The 20,253-nt window shown below is 58.2% G+C and overlaps 1 protein-coding gene across 4 annotated transcripts in view; it reads left to right on the forward strand.

Annotated features, from left to right (window-relative positions):
- Nucleotides 1-20,253, forward strand: part of AHDC1 (AT-hook DNA binding motif containing 1) — a 66,421-nt gene that overhangs the window by 39,142 nt on the left and 7,026 nt on the right. For 3 of the 4 annotated variants that reach the window (XM_049105709.1, XM_049105705.1, XM_049105708.1), the window contains 5 exons: nt 3,197-3,375; nt 3,718-3,779; nt 8,507-8,618; nt 8,761-8,798; nt 9,175-14,088. In XM_049105709.1, the coding sequence (XP_048961666.1) occupies nt 9,249-14,045 (4,797 nt within the window). In that variant the 5' untranslated portion in view covers nt 3,197-3,375; nt 3,718-3,779; nt 8,507-8,618; nt 8,761-8,798; nt 9,175-9,248 and the 3' untranslated portion in view covers nt 14,046-14,088. Of the gene's footprint in view, nt 1-745; nt 2,700-3,196; nt 3,376-3,717; nt 3,780-8,506; nt 8,619-8,760; nt 8,799-9,174; nt 14,089-20,253 lie in introns of those variants that run through there. The other variant, XM_049105707.1, reaches the window with a different exon arrangement.

The raw sequence follows: 20,253 nt of genomic DNA on the forward strand, positions 1-20,253 counted from the left end.
TGGGACCGTTTCCCAGTAGGAAGGACCCCGTGTTTTTCAGGCGATGTGGCAGGAGCAGGTGTGGCTGGAGGTGGGGCACCAGACGGCTGGCATGGGGGTCTGCGGCCCAGCAAGCATGGGGGGACCCCAGTCCCTGCCTCTTCAGCCCCTGAAACTGTTAAACTAATTAAGGCTGTGGAGCCGCAGGATTAATCGGGGCAGCTCGGCGCGGGCCGGGAGCTCAGGTAGTCGATTAGTGCGCCGCGGAGGATATTGGATTTCTGAACCGCAAGTCAGCACTATTCGGCCTGTTATCTCGCCGAGGCTCGAGGGTCAGGAGGCGGGAGGCTCCGGAGCCGGCCGCCCCCGCCCGGCCGCCTCGCAGCGGCCCCTGCCCCTGCCCCTGCCCACACGCCGCGTGGCCATCGCCGTGCCCTCAGCCGCCCCTCACCCTGTGGCCCTCCGGCCCCTCCTGGCCACACTCGCACTCCGAGCCTCTGGCCAGCATCTCCACCTGCGCCTCCACCTCCCTGTGCGCCCCTCCCCATCGCCAGCCTCTGCCTCTCTGCTTTGTGTTCTTGTGTGTCTGTCTCTGGCTCCCGAGGCTCTCGTGGCTCTATCTCCCTTTCCCTCTGTGTGTCTCTGTGCATCTTCCTCTCTGCGTGTCTTTTGCTTTCCCTCTGGGGTTCAACCTCTCCCTCTCTGTCTTTCTCTCTCTCTCTCCCTCGCTCTCTCTCTCTCTCTCTTGTGTGGTCTCGGCTGGTGTCTGCAACCAGAACAAATCTCCCCCAGCCAACACCCCCTGAACAAGGAGGCCAGAGCAGCTAATGGGAAACATGTGATACTGCCTTGCGCCTGGAGCACCGTGAAGGGAGCCCTAGTCCCAGCTCAGCCCCCCTCGTGCCCCCCTCTGCTGCATTCCCCCCCACCGCACTGCCCCCACTCCCAGCATCGCCCCCAGCCTCTGTGGGCACGGTTGCAAGTTCCCCAGTTATTCCCATTTTAGGGGGTGGCGGGGAACTGGCGTTTATCAGTTGGGGAGTATCAGGTTGTGGAGGGGCTGGGAGCAGCTTTGCTCCTGAGGTCCCTCCAGCCCACAGGGCCCGGCAGACCCCATGCAGACTCCCCACCCCCCCCCCCAGCCACCACCACCATATGTAGGAGAGCAGGGCCAAGATGCGCTGAGCTGTGGGGGCCTGGATGGGGGGCAGCTAGTCCACCCCCACTGGAGGGCTCTGGGGCCACCCAGATTTCCATCTTTTCCGCCCTCCTGGGCCTCTGGGGAACTGCAGAGGTGGGGGCTCCCTCAGGGCTTGGGAGCTGCCGGGCTGCATTTCTGTGCCCACCCAACCACGGGGAAAGGGGGATGGATCAGAGGAGGGAGGCTCTGGCAGGTTGGAATTCTTCTCTGCCTGTGGATAAATTGTCCCTAATCCAGGCTTGGGGAGTTGTCTGGCTCCTACAGAGAGAGAGAGAGAGAGAGAGAGAGAGAGAGCAAGCACAGGAGATAGGGAGGGAGGAGGGAAGCAGGCACACAAACACAGTGACACAGACACACACTGTCTCACAAAGGGTCTCTTGCGTGCAGTACACATGCACACACATACTGAAGAGTTACACAAAGGTACCGCACAAACACTGAGGCACTTGTGCTGACAGGCACACCATGGCACCCAGACCCTCTCACACATGTTGACACTGACATATAGCTCTTTTGGGCCCAGACATAGTGATCTGGCACAAGGACCCACTGACACGCAGGCACACAATGATAAGGTTATACAACACACATATGCGTGGACACACGCACGAGCACATAGTGACCCACAGCAAAACAGACCCATGGGAACACCATGATCAGTCACACTGTCAGCCATGACCCTGAAAACCCAGAAAAAGGCAGAGGTAGGAGCGAGGTAATGTTGATCCACAGTGACACCAGTGCCCGCAGTCACAGGCCTCGAGATTGGAAACCTGCAGGGACAGCAGAGGATCAGCCGCACGCCCCCCCCACCTCCCCCCAACCCATGCATCCAGAGAGCTCAGAGACAGGCAGAAGCCGGTTCAGCTCCTGACACAGCGAGATGCAGAGAGCCAGGCAGAGCATGTGCACACACACACACACACACACACACACACAGAGGCAACACTCCTACCCCAACCACAGCTGGAGTCAGGGTGCTCCCACATAGGCAGACGCACATGTACATGTCCTCACAGGCGTGCAAACACAGGCTCAGCTGGACACAAAGCTGAACAGACCCAGGAAACACACCCACACGTGTAACTGAAGACACTGAACCCAGGTACATGTTAGCCCTCCCCACACAGACACACACACATGGCTAACCACATAGACCATAACTGAGCCAACATAGGATCCCGTGCACGTACACTCTTCAACACACATGTACATCCACAGACACATTTAGAAATGTACAGAAGGCTAAATAGACCCAGGAGCCCACATACAGGTGTATTTACCCAGACAGCTGAACATTCACAAAGGTGCATTTATACAGGCATGATCTCTGCCACACATACAAATTCCCAGGCAACCAGAACCTGTAAGCAGTCCATGAGGCCTAGTTCCCAGACCCCCTCTGGGCTCCAGCACAGACCTCAGTAAGGCAGACAAATAGGCAGGAAGCAGGAGGGTGGTGAGAAGGGCCATGGATATTCAAGAAAACAAGAGACATAACCAGTTGCTGATGGAGAAGGTAAACGCCAGCTGCATACACATCTTGCTTGAAAATCTGCATTTACCATGTCCTTGAACAGCAGTTCTCACACCTGCATTCTAAATAAGCCGTTAGTTTGTATAGTTTCCCCAAAGTGTTCTTCCCCCATTTATAAGATCTCCCCATTTTATAGATGAGAAAACTGAGAGCCAGAGAAGTTAACTGACTTGCCCATGATCATACAGTGAGGGTTGAGCCAAGGACTAGCTGGCTCCCAAAGGTCAAGTTCTTTCCACCATAGCATGTGTGTTCATGTTCATCCATGTATGTACCTACATATATATAAAGATACTGCTCCCCAGTAGGAACCTGGAGTTTCAACAGATGGGCTCATAGTTCTCCAGTGAAATGAGGTTGTAAGTGATCTCATTGTATCCAAGAGTGGACCCTGTCCAGGCTAGCCTCCTGGTCCCTTTATCTGGCTTATCCTGTGTCCATGCTTATGCATGGGGTGTTTGTTGTGTTTGCTTCCACAGATGGGAGCTTGCCTACCTGTCTGCCCATTGGCCTGGACCCCAGAGCCTGCCCAGCTAAGTGCGAGCAGAGGGCCCCGTTTTCGGGGCAGCTCTCAGGCTGCCGCAGAGACCACCCTGGAATCACTGGTGAAGACAGGCCTTTCCTGCTGAGCCGGACCTTGTCTACACAGCCTGCTCAGGTAACAGTGTACAGGGAAGCCAGGTCTGTGCCTGGGCCCCAAAAAGTGGGGATCTGGGGGACTTCCTTCCCAGTCTTAGCAAGAATCCCTTCTCCCAGCTTAGGCCAAAAAGAGGCCCTTTATAGAATCAAAATGTATTAACCCAACTTACTCAAAACTCCCCATTATCCAGAAAGGGGAACTGAGGCTCATGGATATACAGCAAGTCCTACCCCAGAGTCCTGCCTCCTAGTCTGGGTACTGTTTCTGGCACCTTGTTGAGAGAACTGGGAAGAGAAAGGGGTTATGACAATGACCAGAACTCAGGGCAGAGATGGAAACCAGAATGCCTGATGTTTGCAGCTGACCTCCCCCAGGACCCCTGCCTACTGGAGTCTGTGGAAGCAGAGAGCTGGGAGGCCAAGGTGAGGTGCCAAGAGGACCTGTGTAGTTCAGGTGTACTAAGTCACCATCATAAGATGAGGTAGGGTGGGGACAGGACCTGCCTCCCTGCTCTTGGCCCGGATTAGCCCACCCAGGCTCTAGAGCCACCGAGGCCAGGTGGGGCTGCCCTGCCCTGCGGAGGCAACTCCCTGAGCTGACACATGAAGCCTCTGGGCTCCAGGAAGCTCCCTAGAGCCCAGCCTGCCTGGGGACTCCACCCAACTTCCAAAAGAGCATTCCTGGGGCCTGAGGTCTAGGGGTGGGGCCTCCTGGGATGGTAAGGGTGGGAGGTGTGGTTATGGGAGGATGCAGGGTTATGTGTACCCAACTGTAAATGCACGGGGCATCTTGTGTGCAAGCAGGTGTGTGTAGGGCTCTGTCCCTAGGTACACAGCGTTCTGTATACAGGAGTTATATAAGTGGACTGGGCTGGGGGGCATTGAGGGCTGTGTAGGTACTACACGGGAGTGGGGAGTGTGCAGGATTTGGAGTGTGGACTGGGTGGGTGTAGCAATGCTGGAGTGTGGTGTATGTGTGCATGGCGCTGGTATATGTTGGAGAGGTGTATAAACAAGAATCTGAACATGCTGGGGTGATATGTGGGCACACTGGGATGGTGTGGAATGTGCACACAGGATCTCTCCGCATGTTACTGGGGAAGCTTGTGTTCAGGGTTCTGGGTTCTGGGTGCACACTTGTGGGTGGTGTGTGCATGTGGCTCCATTTGTGCTTTGGAGGTGGGCTGGGCAGGCCTTCAGCTGAGCCCGGCTCAGCAGTGCCCAGCCTTGTGGCCAAATCGCTGAAGTCACTTCCTTTCCAGCAGCAACTTTCCAGGAGGAGGAGTTCTTCAGACCTGGGCGGGGAGGGGGGGGCGGACCCAGGAGCTCTCAGGGGAAGGAGGTGGGCGGGGGTGAGAGGCTGTGGGGAGGGCCTGGTGGGGCTGGAGGAGGGGAGCCCTCCGGGAGACAGAAGGAAAGACTAGGACAGGAGTCTGGAAGGGCCAAGAGCAGGAGGGGATGGGGGTGGAGCAGGGCGGGAAGCACAGTCCCTGGGTGACCTCGGAGGGAGGAAGGGAGGGCCGCCCGGCAGGGTGACCCTCAGGTTCAGCCAGAGCTGGCGGTGGTGCACGCAACACCTGGCACCCAGGGCAGGGGGCTGGCAGGGGGCGGGTCCAGGGAAGACCTGCTTGCCAGGTGCCCTGCTCTGGGCAGGAAGGGGGTGGGCGAGGGCTGCACAAAGGAGCTCTGTGTAGCTAGGGGTAGGGTGGGGTGGGGTGTGCTATACGGTAGAGGGGGGGGCCTGATGACTCCAGGAGGCCAGGCGGGACTTGCTTCCCCTTGGGGGCATCGGTGGCTCTAAGGGGACACCTAGTGGCGAGGGAGGGTAGTGCGTTTAGATGACTGAGGTGGGAGGGGATGAAGAAGCTGGGAGGGGGTAGATTAGAAGTCAAAAATTAGAACTGGTGATGAGGATCGGGACTGTTGGAGGAGGCTGCAGGGGAGGGTGCTGACTCTCTGGACAGTGAAGAAGTTTGCCTTGTTGGAGCTCAACACACCTAAATTCAGACTCCAGCTCTTCCTCGTCCTGGCTGTTTGTCCTCAGGGGCATAACTTAACCTCTCTGTGCCTCTCTGTGCCGCTAATGCCAAAATAAGTGACAGCAGCTGTTATTATTTTCATCATTGTCCTCTTTGGTAGGATTTTGGGCTGGAGTCAGGTTGGCAGAAAATCTTTGGGCATGAGTGGGTGGGCGGGAGGGGGCTGAAGGAGATTGAGAGGGGTGCTGCAGATCCCCAGGGGGGCAGATCCCGGGGGAGCCCCGAAGGGAGGTGATAGGGAGGGGCTCTTGGAGGCTATAGTAGTCCCTTTTGATACAGTGTTTTCCCTTTGAGGACATCCCTGGGTCTGCAATCCTGGCTGGGAGGGAAATGGTGTGGGGGGAGGAGTGTGCCGGCTGGAGAGAGGGTCATGAGGCCGGAAGTGAGAGCTGGGGCTGGCAGCCTGGCTCCCCTGGGGAGGCTGCGGGTGGGGGAGGGGGAGGCGGCTGGGGAAGGGGTGGGGTGGTCACAGCCGCAGCGGGGGAGGGTGGGGCGGGGGACGCAAGGATGTGGGCTGGCGCTTCCCGGCACCGTGCTCTGCAGGTTGGGGCCCCCAGCCCCCTCCCAGCCGGTTGGTGTCCCCACAGGCAGGCTCAGACACACTGACCCAGAAGCAGACTGTCAGACACAAGGACCCTTCTGACTTTGTTCACAGACATGGGATAGGTGGTGCCCTTGGGAGGGGTCCAAGAAAATGGCGGCCTGGGTGTGGTGGGGAGGGGAGCCAGCTGCTTCCCTCAGATCCTGGAGGCTGTGAGAGAGAGCCATGGACAGAGTCAGGAGGGCTGGCCGGAGGACATGCCCAAAGGTCTTCACGGGTGGGTGGAACAGAAGCAACCACTGGAGAGGAGCTTCTCTCTTCTGCCAAGATCACACCCTCCGGCCCCAAGTGGGAGGTCTCCAGGGCAGGGAGGCTTGGGGAGCCCCACCCTCAGGAAGGGAGGCATCTCAAAGACTCTCAGGAGCCACGGGTCAGCGGTACTGTTGAAAATGGGGCTTGGAGATGCCACAGCCTGAGCCCCTTCCCTCCTTTGTGAAGTCACCCACAGCCCTTCTTGCAAGACCAACGGGTGAGAGAGCCTGGCCTGGGAGGAGCCAGTCCACAGTCCACAGCTAGTCCTGGGAGAGAGCAGGACCCTGAGTGATGGAGGGGGCAGGACAAGTGAGGAGCAGCTGAGGCCTGGGAACTGCAAGAGAAGAGAGACAGAGGACAGGGATGTTCTGTCTGGATAAGCAACATCTTGTGACCTTGGGCAAGGCCCTTTCCCTCTTTGGATCTCAGTTTCCTTGTCTGTGAAATGGGAAGAGTGCAAGGTGGCACTAGAAGAGTGTACCCATGGGGAAGCTGATTAAAAATACAGATTCCCAGATGTCCCTTCAGATCTGTGAGTCAGACTCCCCTGGACGAGGGCCTGGGTATCTGGAATGTTGCACAGCTCCCCCAGGCCCAGGGTTTGGAAGCCAAATGGCTTGGCGATTTGAAGGTTCCTCCCAGCCTTAAATTAGACCTCAGCTCTAGGAGCAGCACTTTCAGGAGTGGCTGAAGGAAAGTTGCTAGAGCTGGGAGGGGAAGAAGGCTTTGGGCTTAGGGCAGAATTAGGAATCCTGCCACTTAGCAGCTATGTGACTTCAGGCAAATCCCACAACCACCGCTCCGAGCCTATTTTCTTCTAGAGCACAGGGATAATAAACCAGGCCTCCTGGGTTGCTGGGAAGATTCGGTGGGTCATATGTGTGGAAGTGCTTTGTAGATTGCAAACTGCTGCCCACCACAGGGGAGTGGAAGAGTGTTCCTTCCCACACCATCCTGTCCCTCAGTCGGCTCCGTGATCCTCCTGTGGGGTGACAGCCCTGGGCAGTATGGCATCTGGTGGGAGTCTACACGTCTGGGGGGGTGGGCGGTGAACCCTGGGAATCAGGTCAGAGCTGAACAGTAAGGACTGATCGGGGTCCATCTTTAGGACCCTCCCAGCGGTCAGGGCACTGAGTCCCCAGGCTCCCTTGGGAGTCAGACATGCCTGGATTTAAATCCCAGTTGTGCCCTGACCAGCTCAGGGAGTTAGTAAATATTTATGTAGCATCCAAAGCCCAGGCCCTGGGGTCAGGGGATACAGTGATAAACAAGACAGATGCAGTGCCTACCCATGAAGGGCCCACACTCTGTGGGGGAGACGCACCGAAAAGCCAGTCTTAATGACTGGCTTGGTGACTTGGTGCAACCAGTAATGGGTGAAGGGGAAATAGAGAGGACTCAGTGCAAGGCAGGGGCCAGATTATGGCCATAGGTGCAGTAGGGGGAGAGATCAGAGAGGGCTCTCTGATAAAGATGGGAGAGAGGTCAGAGAACATCCCTTTCCTCACGATTGTCTCTCATCCTCTCTCCACACCCTTCTGGGGGTCCCACCTTTGGGTCTGAAGATGAATAAGAGGGAACACATGGGAAAAGGCAGGGCTAATGGCTCTGTGCACCTAGTTCATTCATTCATAAGAAATAGTAAATATTTTTTGAAGCATGCTTGTGGGCCACGTGCTGATCAGGGCATTAGGAGATAGACACAGAAGTGGACAGACAGAAGTCCTTATCTTTGTGGTGCTCACCCCCTTCCGGTGGCTGGTTTCCTCATCTGTAAAAGTGGGGATAATAATCATACTGATCTCAGGTCTACACGGGGCTTAGATGAGATAACCCACATAAAGTGCTCATTAATAGCCCAACATTTGGCAATGGAGAAGTTACCCCCCCAAGTGTGAGCTTTTATTGTTGTTGACTCCCTAGTATGACTGTCAAACCTCTGACCTGAGGCACTCTTCACTTTTTCTTTGCAGCTCTTATCCCACTAATAATTAAATCATGTATGATTATCTGATCCCTGTTTGTCTACCCGGTCTTTGTGCAAAGTAGGCACTCCATAAATAATGAGTATATGAATGAATGATGTTGCTTCATCTCTGAGCCTCCATTTCTTCATCTGCAAGATGGGGTTATTAATAGCCCCTACCTCACAGGATTTGTATGAAGAATTAAATGAAACGATGCCTGGACAGCTTCCAGCCCAGTGCCTGGCGCGCAGTAGGTGCTCACTAAACCTGAGCTGCGATGGTCCTTTCCAGGCGCTGTCCACGCCCCGAGGCCTGGGCTCAGGCCGAAGTTGCTCCACAGCACCCCCAGCTGACAGCCAGCAACTGGCAGAGCCCCCGGGCACGGGGGCCCTCTCTCTCCCAGGTCAGCCGGGTGTGTGCACTGGTGGGGATGCCAGGGGAGCCGGGGGAGGTTTGTGGAGGAGACCGGGCCTGTGGGTAGTGAGTGGTTGGGCTGTGGCCACCTGAAAATTCAGATCCCCTATTGCCCATCTTGTTGCCCACAGAGATCTCCAGTGTGACAGCCCAGGCGGCAGAGCCGAGGGTGAGTGGCCAGGCTTCTCTTAGAGCCCTGGGGATGGGGCAGGTGCGGGGGGCGGATGTGAGGGAAGAGATCATGCCCTTTATAGGATTTCCTGGCCCCCTCCTTAAGTTGGATCTGGAGTGGTTGCCCCAGCCTGCTGATGGGATTCCCCCTGAGCCCACAGCCAGGTCTAGAAGTGGGTGAGCTGTCCAGTAGCGGAACTGGGGCCCCTCAGGGGTTCACGGTGCATGTGGTGGTTTTGGGAAAAGGCAGAGAGTCATTCAGGGGATCAGACTTGAGGGGACTCACAGGAGGGGTGCAGGGGGCTCACTGAGGATGTGGGAAGCTGAGGTCTTAGGCATTCGGTGAGGGCTCTCTTGCCCGTCCCGCCCCACAGGTCCTGGTCCCGGCTTCTCGCACCCTCATGTCAGCCCCGGCCCCGCCCGGCGGCCCGCGGAGGACAAGGTCAGGATGCGTGTGAAGCCCCAGGGCCTGGTGGTGACTTCCAGTGCCGTGTGCAGCTCTCCTGACTACCTCCGGGAGCCCAAGTACTACCCCGGTGGCCCCCCCACCCCACGGCCCTTGCTTCCCACCCGGCCCCCTGCCAGCCCACCTGACAAGGCCTTCGCCCACACCTTCTCCGAGAACCCACGCCCACCCCCACGCCGGGACCCCAGCACCCGGCGCCCACCAGTCCTTGCCAAGGGGGACGACCCGCTGCCCCCTAGGGCAGCCCGTCCCGTCTCCCAGGCCCGCTGCCCCACTCCTGCGGGAGACAGCAACAGCTCCCGACGTCGCTGGGACAACGGGCGGGTGAACCTGCGTCCGGTGGTGCAGCTGATTGACATCATGAAGGACCTGACCCGGCTCTCCCAGGACCTGCAGCACAGCGGCGTGCACCTGGACTGCGGTGGCCTCAGACTCAGCCGCCCACCTGCCCCGCCCCCCGGTGACCTTCAGTACAGCTTCTTCTCCTCACCCAGCCTGGCCAACAGCATCCGCAGCCCTGAGGAGCGGGCTGCCCCTCATGCCAAGTCCGAGAGGCCTAGCCACCCCCTCTATGAGCCGGAGCCCGAGCCTAGGGACAGTCCCCAGCCTGGCCAAGGCCATAGTCCTGGAGCCACAGCTGCAGCCACCGGTCTGCCCCCGGAGCCTGAGCCAGACGGCCCTGATTACTCGGAACTTGCTGACGCCGACATCCTCAGTGAGCTGGCCTCCCTGACTTGCCCTGAGGCCCAGCTGCTGGAGGCCCAGGCCCTTGAGCCACCATCTCCCGAGCCAGAGCCCCAGCTTCTGGACCCCCAGCCCCGCTTCCTGGACCCACAGGCCCTAGAGCCACTTGGGGAAGCTCTGGAGCTGCCACCCCTGCAACCTCTCGCTGATCCTCTGGGGCTGCCAGGCCTGGCTCTACAGGCCCTGGATACCCTGCCTGACTCCCTAGAGTCGCAGCTGCTCGACCCTCAGGCACTTGACCCTCTGCCCAAGTTGCTTGACGTCCCTGGCCGCCGCCTAGAGCCTCAGCAGCCCCTGGGGCCCTGCCCACTGGCCGAGCCCTTGCGCCTGGACTTGTGCTCGCCCCATGGCCCCCACGGGCCTGAGGGTCACCCCAAGTACGCCTTGCGGCGCACTGATAGGCCAAAGATCCTGTGTCGCCGACGGAAAGCTGGACGGGGACGCAAGGCAGACGCCGGACCAGAGGGCCGCCTGCTGCCCCTGCCTATGCCTATGGGGCTGGCGGCCGCTTTGGCCGAGCCCCCGCCACCACCACCACCACCACCTCCTGCCCTGCCGGGCCCAGGCCCAGTCCCAGAACTGGAGCCGGAATCTTCCCAGACTCCAGTGGTCCCCACCCGCAAAGGCAAGTGCCGGGGAGTGCGGCGCATGGTGGTGAAGATGGCCAAGATCCCCGTCTCGCTGGGGCGGCGGAACAAGACCACATACAAGGTGTCATCCTTGAGCAGCAGTCTGAGCGTGGAGGGCAAGGAGCTGGGCCTGCGCGTGTCAGCAGAGCCCACCCCGCTGCTGAAGATGAAGAACAACGGCCGGAACGTGGTGGTGGTCTTCCCACCCGGGGAGATGCCCATTATTCTCAAGCGGAAACGCGGCCGCCCCCCTAAGAACCTGCTGCTGGGTCCTGGCAAGCCCAAGGAGCCAGCAGTGGTAGCGGCTGAAGCGGCAACTGTGGCTGCGGCCGCCATGGCCATGCCAGAGGTGAAGAAACGGCGGCGGCGGAAGCAGAAGCTGGCCTCTCCCCAGCCGTCCTACGCAGCAGACGCCAATGACAGTAAGGCCGAGTACTCCGATGTCCTCGCCAAGCTGGCCTTCCTGAACCGCCAGAGCCAGTGTGCCGGGCGGTGCTCACCCCCCCGCTGCTGGACACCCAGCGAGCCCGAGTCGGTACACCAGGCACCCGACACGCAGAGCATCTCCCACTTCCTGCACCGGGTGCAGGGCTTCCGACGGCGCGGTGGGAAAGCAGGCGGTTTTGGTGGCCGGGGCGGGGGCCACGCAGCCAAGGCAGCCCGATGCTCCTTCAGTGACTTCTTTGAGGGCATTGGCAAGAAAAAGAAAGTGGTGGCGGTGGCGGCTGCTGGTGTTGGGGGTCCCAGCCTCACCGAATTGGGGCACCCGCGCAAACGGGGCCGGGGGGAGGTGGACGCCATGACCGGGAAGCCCAAGCGCAAGAGGCGGTCCCGGAAGAATGGGACTCTGTTCCCAGAGCAGGTGCCTAGCGGCCCCGGCTTTGGGGAGGCAGGCGCTGAGTGGGCCGGGGACAAGGGTGGTGGCTGGGCCCCTCACCACGGGCACCCGGGCGGGCAAGCTGGCCGAAACTGCGGGTTCCAGGGGACCGAGGCCCAGGCCTTTGCCTCCACTGGGCTAGAGAGCGGGGCGTCAGGCCGAGGCAGCTACTATAGCACCGGCGCGCCCGCGGGCCAGACGGAGCTCAGCCAGGAGCGCCAGAACCTCTTCACCGGCTATTTTCGCTCACTGCTGGATTCGGATGACTCCTCCGACCTCTTAGACTTTGCCCTCTCAGCCTCTCGCCCGGAGTCCCGGAAGGCATCGGGCACCTACGCGGGACCCCCCACCAGCACCCTGCCGGCCCAGCGGGGCCTGGCCAGCTTCCCCAGCCGGGGGGCCAAGGCCAGCCCAGTGGCTGTGGGCAGCAGCGGGGCTGGTGCGGACCCCTCCTTCCAGCCTGTCCTGTCCGCTCGCCAGACCTTCCCGCCTGGCCGGGCAGCGAGCTATGGGATAACTCCAGCCACGTCCGACTGCCGGGCGGCCGAGACTTTCCCGAAACTGGCTCCCCCGCCTTCGGCCGTGGCCCGCTCACCTACCACCCACCCGCCCGCCAACACCTACCCACCTCAGTATGGTGGCTACGGGGCCGGACAAAGCGTTTTTGCCCCAGCTAAGCCCTTTACGGGCCAGGACTGTGCTAACAGCAAGGACTGCAGCTTCGCCTATGGCAGTGGCAATAGCCTGCCTGCCTCTCCCAGCAGCGCCCACAGCGCCGGCTACGCCCCACCACCTACCGGTGGCCCCTGCCTGCCACCCAGCAAGGCCTCCTTCTTCAACAGCTCTGAGGCCCCCTTCTCTGGTTCAGCCCCCACACCCCTGCGCTGTGACAGCCGGGCCAGCACCGTCTCCCCCGGTGGCTACATGGTACCCAAGGGCACCACAGCCTCTGCCACCTCCGCTGCCTCTGCCGCCTCCTCCTCCTCCTCCTCCTTCCAGCCCTCGCCTGAAAACTGTCGGCAGTTTGCGGGGGCTTCTCAGTGGCCTTTCCGGCAGGGCTATGGAGGCCTGGACTGGGCCTCGGAGGCCTTCAGTCAGCTCTACAATCCTGGTTTCGACTGCCATGTCAGCGAGCCCAACGTGATCCTGGACATCTCCAACTACACGCCGCAGAAGGTGAAGCAGCAGACAGCTGTGTCCGAGACCTTCTCCGAGTCATCCTCTGACAGCACCCAGTTCAATCAGCCGGTCGGCGGCGGTTTTCGGCGCGCCAACAGCGAGGCCTCAAGCAGTGAGGGCCAGTCAAGCCTGTCCAGCCTGGAGAAACTGATGATGGACTGGAACGAGGCATCCTCTGCCCCCGGCTACAACTGGAACCAGAGCGTCCTCTTCCAGAGCAGCTCCAAGCCGGGCCGTGGACGGCGGAAGAAGGTGGACCTGTTCGAGGCCTCACATCTGGGCTTCGCATCATCCGCCTCGGCCACTGCCTCAGGCTACCCATCCAAACGAAGCACCGGGCCCCGGCAGCCGCGGGGTGGACGGGGTGGTGGGGCCTGCTCAGCTAAGAAGGAGCGGGGCGGTGCAGCAGCCAAAGCCAAGTTCATCCCCAAGCCACAGCCAGTCAACCCCCTGTTCCAGGACAGCCCAGACCTTGGCCTGGACTACTACAGTGGGGACAGCAGCATGTCACCACTGCCCTCCCAGTCGAGGGCCTTCGGTGTGGGTGAGCGAGACCCTTGTGACTTCATGGGACCCTACTCCATGAACCCGTCCACTCCTTCCGATGGCACTTTCGGCCAAGGCTTCCACTGCGACTCGCCTAGCCTGGGTGCTCCCGAGCTAGATGGCAAGCATTTCCCACCTCTGGCCCACCCGCCCACGGTGTTTGATGCCGGTTTGCAGAAGGCGTACTCACCCACCTGCTCACCCACTCTGGGCTTCAAGGAGGAGCTGCGGCCACCACCCACAAAGCTGGCCACCTGTGAGCCCCTCAAGCATGGGCTCCAGGGGGCCAGCCTGGGCCACGCAGCTGCAGCCCAGGCCCACCTCAGCTGCCGGGACCTGCCACTGGGCCAGCCCCACTACGACTCCCCCAGCTGCAAGGGCACAGCTTACTGGTACCCGCCGGGCTCGGCAGCCCGCAGCCCACCCTACGAAGGGAAGGTGGGTACGGGGCTGCTGGCTGACTTCCTGGGCAGGACGGAGGCCGCGTGCCTCAGTGCCCCACACCTGGCTAGCCCGCCAGCCACTCCCAAGGCCGACAAGGAGCCGCTGGAGATGGCCCGGCCGCCTGGCCCACCCCGTGGCCCTGCTGCCGCCGCCGCTGGCTATGGCTGCCCACTCCTTAGTGACTTGACCCTGTCCCCTGTGCCGAGGGACTCGCTGCTGCCCCTGCAGGATACCGCCTACAGGTATCCAGGCTTTATGCCACAGGCGCATCCCGGCCTGGGTGGGGGCCCCAAGAGCGGCTTCCTGGGGCCCATGGCGGAACCTCACCCTGAGGACACATTCACCGTCACCTCCCTGTAGTGCCAACTGAAGTGCCGACTGGACCTCGAGGTTTTGTTCCTGGGTGAGTCTGGGGGTCTGGGTGGAGCAGGCGGGGAGGCCTGGCAGGGGGTGGGGTGGAGGATGAGGACATTAGAGTTAAGGCAAAAGGAAGAGATACAGTGATAAGCAGGAAGGGTTTAAGGACAAGATCAGGGACCTTAATAGGTCCTTAATAGGAAGTTGGGATTCAGGAAGGAGTCCAAGATTAGACGTTGGGGACAGCCTTCAGGAAAAGACGGGAGCACCTAGGTAGGGAACCCAGCCCGAGGCTCGAACATTCAGTTACTAAAGTGGTCTGAGAACCCTTAGATTGAATAGGGCCATCAGGTTTGGGTCATCAAATGTTTATTTCCCTTGTCCATGCTAGGTCTGGGGCAGGCGCTGCCCGAATCCCAGGAAACACTCACCACTTGAACTCTTGCATTTACATGACCCTGTGTGAGATGAGTGAAGGGTGAAGCAGGGTGGGTAATTTAACTGCCAGGGCCCAACCGAGGTACCGACCTGGCCAGGCTTGCTTGTTTCTCTAGGAGCTTCATTTAGTTCAAGATGCAGTCTGGCAAGGGCCAGGATGAGGGTGTGGTCACTACATCTTGGTCACACTCTGCAAGGGCTTTACACAATGGCCTAAAATATCCCCCCGAGTTTCTCGAGGTACACCCAAAGATTATTTTTCAATACCTTTGACCTGAGATAAGCTCAGAGTGGTCAGAGGCACAAAAGGGGGAAATGCCTCCAAAGTGGTAAAAAGGGACAGGGTCAGAAGAATCACTTTCTCGAAGCACAACCTGCTCCAGAAATAACAGCCACCACTGGCCCATCAGATCCCACTATTTGGACAGCAGACATGTCACAAAATTGCCTCGGATATAGTGGGTGCTGAGTGGGTGGTGGGGAAGTGGGCTGAGGGCCTGTCTGAGCCCCTCATCCTCCACCTCTGTTGTCACTGCAGCCTCCTGGGAGTGTCTCTTCCTGGAGAAGGAATAGCAGGGCTCCTGGAAAGTCCCATCCCTGCTCTGGGGAGGTCATTCAAGGCCAGGGTGACTCAGGGTCCTGAAGTCATGTCAGTGGAAACTTGTTATCCCCTTTCTGCCTGACCCCAGGTCCCTTGGTGGCTGAAGGTGGCAAAGGGCAGCATGTGGGAATCAGGAGGCCTGAGGAAACACCATTCCCCAATTGGCCGTCAGCGCATACATGTCCTTCACCATGCTTTTACTCCCCCCAGCTCTGGGCCTCTGTTTCCCCATCTGTTCAAGAAGTTTGACTTTGATAATCTCTTAGGTTTTGCAATTCTGCGTGGCATAGACAGTGGACCAAACTTTTTTTTTTTTTTGGCAGCATATTTTCCTCCTAATGAAGCCAGGCCAAGATTAAAATGGCCTTCCATTCCCCATGCGTCTCACTGCAAGCAGCAGAGCTGCAGATCTGAAGCAGGCCAGGGAGAAGCTGCTTAGGGTTTAAAATGTCAAACTCTTGATCCTTCTCACTGGAGGGGAGATGTCTCCCGGATAATCCAGAAATGTGAAATAATCCAAAAACCGTTCCTCCTGGGCTCTGGATGGGAAAGTAAATGAGTGTGGGGGCTGGGTGTTTGAGCAGGTCACAGCTCAGTGAGATACATAATGGAACCATCCAGTGAGGCCTGAACACAGGAGGAACTGGGATGCCATCCAGCCCCACATTCTGGCCACGCTCTCCACTCAGAGCTGGGAGCTGAGAGCACTGTCCTCGGACCAATGCATTCAGTTGTTCTGGAGACATCTGTCCAGCACCTACGATGAACCAGGCATTGGGGGGCACCACAGTGAACACCACAGATGAGGTCCTGGCCCTTAGGGGGCTTCCAGTTTAGAGAGAGATGGTGTATAGAATGACGCGGGGCATTTGGTAGCACTTAGCATAGGAAGGGCTGCGAAAGAGGAAAAGCTAGGAGGTTATGGGAGCCTGCAGCAGGCTGACCTGATCCAGAAGCTGATCCCTGAAGGCTGAAGGGGCATCAGCTAGATAGGGAGTGGGAAGAGCATTCTGGGCATGGGGAACGGCAGTGGGGGAAGCCCTGGGGCAGGAAGGAGGTCAACCTTGGGGCATTGATAAGAGAAGACAGTAACACTGAGTGAGCGGGTGAGGTGGTCAGGGCCTTGGAAGGAGTTTGAAGTATATTCCAAGACCAGTGGGGAGCCATTGAAGAGTTATCAGCTAGAAGGCTCCCACCCCAGGCACACACACACCGCAGAGCAAGTGTTGGAGGGAGATCTGCTCGTTTGCCAATGGGCAGTGAACATTCTGACATGGGACACCCAGAGAAGCAGTGGTTTGGCTTAGCCCCACCTCATGAGCCCCTCAATGTCCATCCCAGTTCCCGGTGTAGGGGAGACAAAGCAGACATGGTTCCTGCCCTTGGAGCTCAGCATCTACCTTAGGAACCTAAGATGCAACCTGAAAACACCTAGTGGCAAGCAGCAGGTGCCTAGAGGCAGGGGGTGGGTGTTAGGATCAGAGGTCCTCTTTCAGACCTTCTGGTGAGAAAAGGGACACATGTCTGTGCTGGACCCTTCATGCCACACTGCCCCACTGACCCTTCACAGCAGGCTAGGAAAGGGTCGTGCCCTGCCCCTGCCACATTAGAGATTTGAGGAGGCAGGTGCAGCTATGAACCTTGCCCAGGGGATCCACAATTAGTAAATGGTAGAGTCAGGATTGAAACCCAATACTGCCCACCTCCTGCCCAAGAACCTGGGTATCCCACCATACTACTCCCTCTGTACCTCGCACCACTGATTCCCCATCTGCAAAATGACAAGTTGGTTGGACACTCCCTACCATTGTTGCTGGGTCTGATGTTTTACACAGATCTTGAGGTTCTGTGGAAGAAGACGCATTTGAGCTCCACCTTGAAGAATAGGCAAGATTTGGACGGACAGAGACTTGGCGGGGGAGGGGAGACATTCCAGGCAGAGGGAACTGTGGGCAAGGGGAGGGTCACACCCCTCTGTGAATTAGAAGAGGAAAGCTCAGGTGCTCACTTCAGCAGCACATATACTAGAAGAGGAATGCTCAGGGGAGTCAGACTGAGGACTAGGGGACCCCCTTGGTCTGAGTACTGAGCCGCCAGACCAGAGAAGGAAGGGGTAGAAGATGGGGAGCGCTTGGGCCCTCATGGCTGAAGATCAGCCCTACCAGACCCTGGGGCTGGGTATGCAGTCAGGAAGTGCCCTCCAAGGCTCTCAGGAATCTCTAGTCCCCCTCTCCTGCCCATTCCCTCCCAGGCATGGACCTGAGGCCAAGAGAAATGTCACAGGTCCTCCAAGGTTATACCAGCCTGGGGCCTGACCGGAGCAGGAAGCAGTTTCCAAGGCCACCAGCCAACCAGGGTCAGCAGGCATGCCCGGACCTGGGCCAGGCCCCAGCTGCTCTGGGCTTTGTTTCTCTGTGTCTTGAAACCTCAAGAGGTCACTTGATCTTGCCTCTGGCTCTGAGCAAGAAGCCCTCACGTCAGGGGTCAGCCATCCCTGCCCGGCCTCTTGTGGGCTTCTCTTCACACTCTCTGAGGCTGTCCTCCCTCCCATCCTATTTCTTGCCTCTCCCACGGCCATTTTCAGGCCAGGCCATCTTGTGCTGAGCCCTCATTTCCTGGAAATGTAATATCTTTGTGAACATGCCCTCTCACGCTCCTCCTCTCCCGTCTCCCCACATCCCTGTGCACCCGGAAGAGCCCAAGGGAGTGAGGCCCTGAGACTGGAAGGTGGTGGCGAGGAGCATGCCTGGAGGCACAGAGCAGCCTCTGTGCAGAGCCTGGTTCCATCTCTTACCAGTTATGTGACCTGGTGAGTCACATCACCTTGCTGTGTCTCTTGTGAGAACTAATGAGATTACCCATGAAGCCCTTAGCCCCGTCCCTGGCCCCCAGTAAGCATGTAGTCATCTGTTGGTAAATGGGTGGACAGCAGCCTCCCACCAACTAAATTCTGTCACTCAGTCTGTGTGACACACACACCTCTGACCTTTCCCTCCTTGCTCAGGACTCTGTAGTCAGCCTCCCTTTACCTGCTACCCCTATTGCCTCCTAGGCAGGACTTTATGTCCCGTGTGGGTTTGGGTCCTTTGGTGGGAGGCTGTGAAACTCCACCTAGTTTTTGGCCTTAGCAACTGAGCAGGCTCTTCCCTGGGGGCCCAGAGACAAGGTAAGTCACAGGCCCCACCCCAAGGGACCTGAAGCCTAATGGGCAATAGGACCCAAGCTTCTAAATGACCCTGGTCAGCTAGAAACCTTTCCCATGCAGTTCTTCACACCAATCCCCTCTCAGCGCAGGTCACCTGAAAAAGATTGCTTTATGACTTTGTCATAAGTCATGGCTTTTTCTCCCAGGAGATTTGACATCTTTGTCATAACTTTTGCTGCCATGGTGCCCTCTGTGCGAGGGAGCAAGGAGAAATAGGTTAATTCTGTGTTCATCGCACATGAACTAGCCACCTGCCCTGGGCCAGGATACCACTGAACAAGACCAACAGGGTCCTGCCCTCATGGAGTTTACAGCCTATAAACAGGTGTTTATTCAAAGTCTCCATGTAGGCGTCATTCTCCAGAGCAGGGACTGAACTAGTCTCCCTGGAAATCCCAGGGACCGCCTCTTGAACCATGAGCAAGGCAGGCAGCAGGAACTTCCTGGAGCCAGAAAATGGGTCTTGAAGGGCACTTGGGTGGCTCAGTTGGTTAAGCGTCTGACTCTTGATCTCAGCTCCAGTCTTGATCTCAGGATCATGAGTTTAAGCCCCGTCCATGGTGGAACCCACTTTACAAAAAGAAAATGGGTCTTGAATAAGTCAAAGGCTTCCGAAGCTGTAGCCCTGGGTCGGTGCAACTGATGGCTGCCATGACTCTGCCTCAACACCCGCCCCCAACCCCAGACTGTTCCCTTCGTTGTGTCCACCATAGTGCTTGTTCTTCAGCATTTCTGAATATGTGGTGTCGGGAGCCCCCCCCCCCCCAAATATTTACTGGATGAATTGGTTCAAACCCCTTTGGTCCTGTGACTCCATTGCTTACTATCTGTGGATTTCATACTTCTCCCTGTCCCTGTTCCCGCGCCCCCACACACACACATACCAGTCTCCTTGTCTACAGCTGCTGGCCTGGTATCCCAGGTATTCAGGTCCTTTTTTGCCCTGACGTCTTTCTCACACACCCTTGCTTTCCAGCCCCAGAATGTGGATTTAGGAGGGAGTGCCCTATACCTTTTCTCTAGCTGTCCCTGGTCTGGGCTGCCCTTTCCTGCCCACCATCCATCGCCCACCTGTCAGTTCCTATCTTTCATTCAGCCGTCACCTCCTCCAAGAAGCGTTCCAGGATCCTTCCCAGGCCCACTTAATCTCCAGCGCTTTATGCATCCATGACAACCCTTCCTGAGAATGTCCTCACCACATCATCGGCCCCTTTAGGCTGGTTGCTCATTGCTGTGCACGCTCCCTGTCTTCCCCATGTCTCATCATGCCTGGGACATTGTTTTTTGCCTTGAGTCAAAGACATGCATGTAGACTAGAGAGAATTGAGAGCAGAAAGGGCAAGCACTGGGGAGTGGGTATGAGACCATTCCTGTCACTCTCACTGTCCTCAGATATGCTCCTAAAATGGGGCTGGGGAGGGGCATATAAATAAACCAATTCAGACTCTTCGGGCTAACTAGGATTTTGGAGTTCTCCAAGTACAACCCCACCCAGTTTACAGACAGGGTGGGGGAACTCGCCCAAAGACACAGCCACCCTGGCAGGAAGCATAAAATGATAGAGCCAGAAAGGGCCCTTGGTGATCACTCAGTGTCAACAGCCCATGGCCAGGGCCTGTCTTTACAGAGGCCTCTCTGATCAGGAAGGCAGAGAGTGTGAGTGTTGGGTGTAGAGCCTCCTAGGACTTGTAAGCAGTGTGCAGCTCTGCAAGGTGGGAGATCCGCACAAGCTTGGTGGGTGACCATGGCTGTGAACTCTGTCTGGTCCCATTAGCATCCCCCGCTATGCCCAGCAGTGGAGAAGGTGGGGAAAGATTCTAAAGGAGGGAATGACTGCCAGACCTAGAGTTTAAGGAGTACCTCTGGTCACTGGTAGACACAGATTTTGAAAACATTCCCTGGAGTGGGGAGGAGAGCCAGACCCACGCCCTACAGTCCGTACATCCTCCCAGAGGGTGTCTCCCATC

The sequence above is a fragment of the Canis lupus genome, chromosome 2, assembly GCF_003254725.2.
Source record: "Canis lupus dingo isolate Sandy chromosome 2, ASM325472v2, whole genome shotgun sequence".
Classification (NCBI taxonomy): domain Eukaryota; kingdom Metazoa; phylum Chordata; class Mammalia; order Carnivora; family Canidae; genus Canis; species Canis lupus.